The sequence below is a fragment of the Lithobates pipiens genome, unplaced genomic scaffold, assembly GCF_037356315.1.
Source record: "Lithobates pipiens isolate NorthernLeopardFrog02 unplaced genomic scaffold, aLitPip1_a1.2 Scaffold_13, whole genome shotgun sequence".
In the NCBI taxonomy this organism is placed as follows: domain Eukaryota; kingdom Metazoa; phylum Chordata; class Amphibia; order Anura; family Ranidae; genus Lithobates; species Lithobates pipiens.
The window spans coordinates 250328534-250334533 of NW_027507718.1; the positions used below are offsets into that span (position 1 = coordinate 250328534).

Below are 6000 nucleotides of genomic sequence, written 5' to 3' on the forward strand. Positions count from 1 at the left end.
TGTCGTAAGCTGGCTATCTTTAAAGCAGTAGTAAACCGCACCCTGCAAGGTAATGTCATAATGTGCTAGTATGCATTGCATACTAGCACATTATGTTAAACTTGCCTTTAAAACGAAACCCTTCCAGCGCTGAGTTGTCACCGCTGCAGGCGCCCCCATCTTCCTTCACCCGTCTTCCTTCTGGGTTTGCAGGCTCTGACTGTGTCATTGGCCAAAGCCGCAATGACGTCACTCACACGCATGCGCATGAGAGCCACCATTTACAGCACAGGGCTCTCTACCTGGGCCATTACGCCAGGGCGCATGCGCCAGTGATATCACTGGCTGCATGTACAGTAAATCTCTCCTAAACGGTGCACGTTTAGGAGATCTTTACAGTACTTATAGGTAAGCTTTATAGGCTTACCTATAGGTAAAAGTCAGAGGTGAGAGTTTACTTCCACTTTAAAGGGATATAACATGAAGGCATGTGCATGTATAGAGTAGAGTAAACACTTGCAGTTGGTAAAGTGTATGTTAACATAAAAAAAAAAAAAAATAGAAATAAATAAATTGATATACACATTATAGATAGATTTATATAGATATTAAATAAATATAATAATTATATATATTTTTTTTATGTTAACATACACTTTACCAACTGCAAGTATTTACTCTACTCTAGCGGAAATCCTATTCCTACTTATACTGAGCTATTTTGGTAACGTGAATACTCTGAAAATTCCTGTTGTTCCATTGTATGCTGTTGAAATGGTAGACAAACCCCTATTGTATTCACATTATTACTTTGGCATGCTAGTGTTCCAGAAATGTAATACGTTAATTTAATGAATGAGTGACCCGCAGCAATCTGCTGCAGCCAGATATCAGCTGACTCCTGTCTGACTACTTTTACCAGCAGAAAGGGAACACTCTGGCTTCTATGGAATGGTTACTTGTTTTCTTGTCTTTGTTTTCTTGTTAAACTAGCCCAATAATGACACTTTTACTTAAACCTGATCGGGAGCAGGAGGTAAAAATCAAAGCTATAACTTTTTTTCTCGAAGATTGTTACTTGTATCAAGTGTTTTACTGGGTTGGTTAGTTAAGTGCTGTCAAATTTGTCACTGCGAGCATTTGTGCTTGTTGACCGTCAAAGCATATCTAAACCTAAAAAACTTGAATTTTAATGTTTTTGCCATTTACTAATTTTGTTTAAATATGGTGGCTGATTTAGTTTTAGTTTTTCTGGCTAAGAACATTTTCAGCAAGTACAGAATATAACCGTTGATCTGGCATGAAATGTACTGTTCTTGTCACCTGTGACATGAAGAGAAAGAACAAGCATCTTTTATCTTTTTGGTATAAATGACTAATCCCATCAATCTACCATGTAATTGAGATGTGTGGCCTGGGTCAAATATTTCAAATATCCAGACCTTGCACCTAGATGATATTCAGACTCATGTTGGCATCATACTTGAATTATTTTTTAATACATTTTTTTTTTCCCCCCTAGATCCCAATTACCTGATGGCCAACGAACGTATGAATCTCATGAACATGGCAAAGTTGAGTATAAAGGGCTTAATTGAGTCTGCGCTTAATCTGGGGCGGACCCTGGACTCTGACTATGCACCTCTGCAGCAGTTCTTTGTGGTCATGGAGCACTGTCTAAAGCATGGCTTAAAAGGTATGGCTAGTGGTAGTGGCATGCCAAATGTAGATCTATTTCTAAATGTTGAGATCTTGTTAGATATGCTGTTTCTGTAAGTTAGACAATTACAGCTACTATAAGGTTCTTGCACACAGGCATTCTGGCCACATCCATGTTCTCTTAAATCTGAGTTTCATTCCGCATAGGCGGGTGAAGGGCCCCCTAGCATTTCAAGCCCTGTCCATCTTGTGTAAGGGCAGATATTTCATGTAGCATTTACTCCCTGGAATCCATCTGCCCTTCGCTCATGCATGCAGGCAGGAGGGTGTGCTTAGCTGAGAAAAATCCCTCCTCCAGATGAAAGAAGGGAAAAAAATAGGATGTATGACATTGTTTTGGCCTAGGCTAGAAACCAGGAAGCAACTGAAGAAATGTAAAAAAAAAAGTTAAAACAAGTAGAATATGCAATTCAATCTATATTTATTTACTATGGCTAGTAGCATAGGGAATAGAAACATTAAGCCTGGTACACACTACAGTTTTATTTCATGCAACCCCACAGGTTGCACAAAAAAAAAAACCTGATAGCTGCGGTCAGGGGCCACTGTACTAACCATGCAAGGTTAGTACAGCAATCTCCCCTGCTGAGCTGTTGTGTTTTGATAAGGGGACGTCCCCTGCCAGAACACTCAGATTAGCGTTCTCTGCCATTGGCTGAGAACACTGATCGGGAGTCGGTCAGCTGCTGGTTTTCCACCACGCACATCAAAAGAAGCTGGCCAAGCGGCCACTTTCTTTAGAATAGACTGACTTGCACTCTGGCAAAATGTCGGTTGGTATTTTTTGTACCAGCAAACATTCTGCCCGTGTGTACGGGGCTTTACTCTTGATAGATAGAGAAAAGTTTTGCTTCAAAGTGGTTGTAAACCCTTACAAACCACTTTGACCTACAGGTAAGCCTAGATTAAGGCTTACCTGTAGGTCCAAGAAATATCTCCCAAACCTATACGGTTTAGGAGATATTTGCCTGAAGACGGGCACCGCTGTCTACGGCGCAGGCGCACTGAGCGTGGCATCCTCGATAAAGAAGATGCCGCGCAATGCCGCTCGTCTCAGCTCCCGCGCGCATGCGACGTCATCGCAGCTTTGCCGAGTGACAGCGGCGGAGCTGAAATACCCACCGAGAAGATGGATGCGCCGGACTACAGGGGACAGCGGTGACTTCGCTGGCTCCTGTGTCAGGTAAGTGACACATAATGGACTACTATGCGATGCACAGTAGTCCATTATGCTTTACCTTTGCAGGGAATGAAAGAGGAAGTAAACTCATCGGGGTTTACTACCTCTTTAATAACATTAATCCATACACAAGATGATAGTGATGTACAGAGAACATTGTACTTTTATTGTTCATGTATTTGTTCTGTTCTTTACTTTGAGATTAGCAATCCCTAATGCAGAACTTAGAAGGTGGCCACCCTTAAATTTCTGCTAATATACGCATATGGAAAAACATTCTAACTCGTTTTCTATGAGTTAAAGATGATCCCTAGAAAGAAAAAATTGAAAGTCTGCAGCTACAAGTACTATAGCTGCTGACTTTTATTAAAGGGACACTTACCTGTCCAGGGATCCAGCGCTGTCCTCACTGAAGCGCTGGCATGTTTACTGTGAGAAACTGGTTGTGACTCCTTGTGGCTTCATAGCCAACCTCCCACTGCCCATGCATGAGTTTTTCTGTACATTGTGAATGGTCCTGCAGGCTTCTGGGACCTGTGACCTGTCCCAGAAGGCTGCGGGCAAAATGAGGGGGGCCAAACCTCTGCTTGGATCACATATATGCGAATGAGTGAGAGTGGGTACCTATCAAAACTAGGTACCTGCTCCACCTCAAAAAATTTGCAAAATGTGGTACGGGGGGGGGGGGGGGGGGGGGGACATAAAGGGAAAGGTAAAGTCTCAAAGAAAGTTAAACCTGATGGGGGAAATTTTTTTAAGCTATAATGTACAAGTATGCACCGCATACTAGTACATTATGAGAGACATGCCTACAAACAGCTCTGCAGCACTGGGCAGTCACAGCTTCCATGTTAACCCAGTCTTCCTTCTGGGGTCCGAATCTTCGGCCGCTTGAATTGCCAGGCTTCAGTGACTTCACTCTTGCGCATGTACATGGGAGTCTCATGCAGTCTGAGCTGCACATTACTTGCTGACCTGCGGACATTTATGACAGAGGAGACCTCCTAGGGTCTCTTCTGTTATAAAAAAACCCTACCCATCAGCGGGTTTTTAAAAAATTGAGTTTAGTACCACTTTAAGTGTTTGTATCACAAGAAAATGTCTTGCCACATTTTATAAAAAGATGCATTTTGTGTTGTACTCTTTGCTAGGTAAGAAGACATTTCTTGGACAGAATAAGTCCTTCTGGGGCCCTCTGGAATTAGTGGAGAAACTTTTACCCGAAGCAGCAGAAATCACAGCTAGTGTGAAGGATCTTCCCGGTCTCAAGTGAGTTGCATTTTTCTATTTTACTATTAGGCTGGGTTCACACTAGCTGTGGCCGTGGCTCGCAGCAGGGGGTCTGGTGGGTCTGTTCTCTGTTTTGGGGCAAATCGGGTCCGAATTTTTGCCTGAATTTGGACCTGAAACAGAGCCAAAGATGCACAGGACCCTTTTCCAGTGTGGACAGTGGCCGCCCGAGCGATGTGCGAACCGGCTTCACTGAGAGCCGATCAGTCTCTTTTCATGTGAATTGGATGTGAGGAAACCCAGTGTGAACCCAGCCTTTATAGTATGTTTCTCTGTAGTTGCCTGTGTATTTCTTCAAAAGGTTTGTGTTGTATTTCTGTTGTTTTAGATAATAAGCGAAAATATATTAACACCAGGGAGTTAAGAGGTATCAAATGGGTCTTAATACTCACAGGTCTAAGTCTAGTAAAGTTCATACAACAGGCACAATATAGAATAAGAACAGCTACTGCAATTTTTATGCAGTTATATTGATCTTGGATCAATGTAACTACAGTGCCTTGCAAAAGTATTCACCCCCTTGGCATTTTTTGTGTTTTTATTGCCTCAACCTGGAATTAACATGGATTGAGGATTTGCATCATTTAATTTACAGAACATGCCCACAACTTGGAAGAAGTTGTTTGCTTCACAAAAAACAAAACAAAAAAACAAATAGGACAAAATAACAGAAAAAGTCAATGTGCATAACTATTCACCCCCTTAAGGCAATACTTTGTAGAACCACCTTTTACGGCTGTCGCAGCTCCAAGTGGCTTTAGATAAGTCTCTATGAGCTTGCCACAGCTTACCACTGGAATTTTTGCTCATTCCTCCTTGCAAAATTGTTCCTGCTCCTTCAAGTTGGATGGTTTGCGCTTGTGCACAGCAATCTTTAGGTCTGACCACATATTTTCTATTGGATTGAGGTCTGGGCTTTGACTAGGCCATTCCAATACATTTACATGTTTCCCCTTAAACCACTCCAACACCAAGTGTTGCTTTAGCAGTGTGTTTGGGGTCATTGTCCTGCTGGAAGGTGAACCTCCATCCTAGCCTCAAATCACACACAGAATGGTACAGGTTTTGCTCAAGAATATCCCTGTATTTAGCACCATCCAGCTTTCCCTCAACTCTGACCAGTTTCCCAGTCCTGACTGCTGAAAAACATCCCCACGGCATGATGCTGCCACCAACATGTTTCACTGTGGGGATGGTGTTCTTTGGGTGATGTGATGTTAGGTTTGCGCCAGACATAGCGTTTTCTTTGATGGCCAAAAAGTTAATTTTTAGTCTCATCAGACCAGAGCACCTTCCTCCATGCAATTTGGGAGTCTCCCACATGCCTTTTTGCAAACTCAAAATGTACCATTTTGTTTTTTGCTGAAAAAACAACAAAATGGCCACTCTGCCATAAAGCCCAACTCTATGGAGCATATGGCTTATTGTGGTCCTATGTACAGATATTCCAGTCTCTGCTGTGGAACTCTGCAGCTCCTCCAGGGGTTACCTTAGGTCTCTGTGCTGCCTCTCTGATTAATGCCCTCCTTGCCCGGTCCATGAGTTTGCTGTTGTACCATGTTCTTTCCATTTGGTTATGATAGATTTGATGGTGCTCCTAGGGATCATCAAAGATTTGGATATTTTTTTTATAACATGAGATATATTATCTCTCTATCTCTCTCTCTCTCTATATCTCTATCTATCTATCTCTCTCTATATCTCTTCTTCTTCTTCTTCTTCTTCTTCTTCTTCTTCTTCTTCTTCTTCTTCTTCTTCTTCTTCTTCTTCTTCTTCTTCTTCTTCTTCTTCTTCTTCTTCTTCTTCTTCTTCTTCTTCTTCTTCTTCTTCTT

At 42.1% G+C, this 6000-nt stretch overlaps 1 protein-coding gene across 1 annotated transcript in view; it reads left to right on the forward strand.

Annotated features, from left to right (window-relative positions):
* RUFY3 (RUN and FYVE domain containing 3) overlaps window positions 1-6000 on the forward strand; it is a gene marked incomplete in the record, with an annotated part of 78631 nt that overhangs the window by 23345 nt on the left and 49286 nt on the right. The window contains 2 exon segments of the mRNA XM_077476526.1: window positions 1502-1675; window positions 4030-4147. Coding sequence (XP_077332652.1) covers window positions 1502-1675; window positions 4030-4147 — 292 coding nt within the window.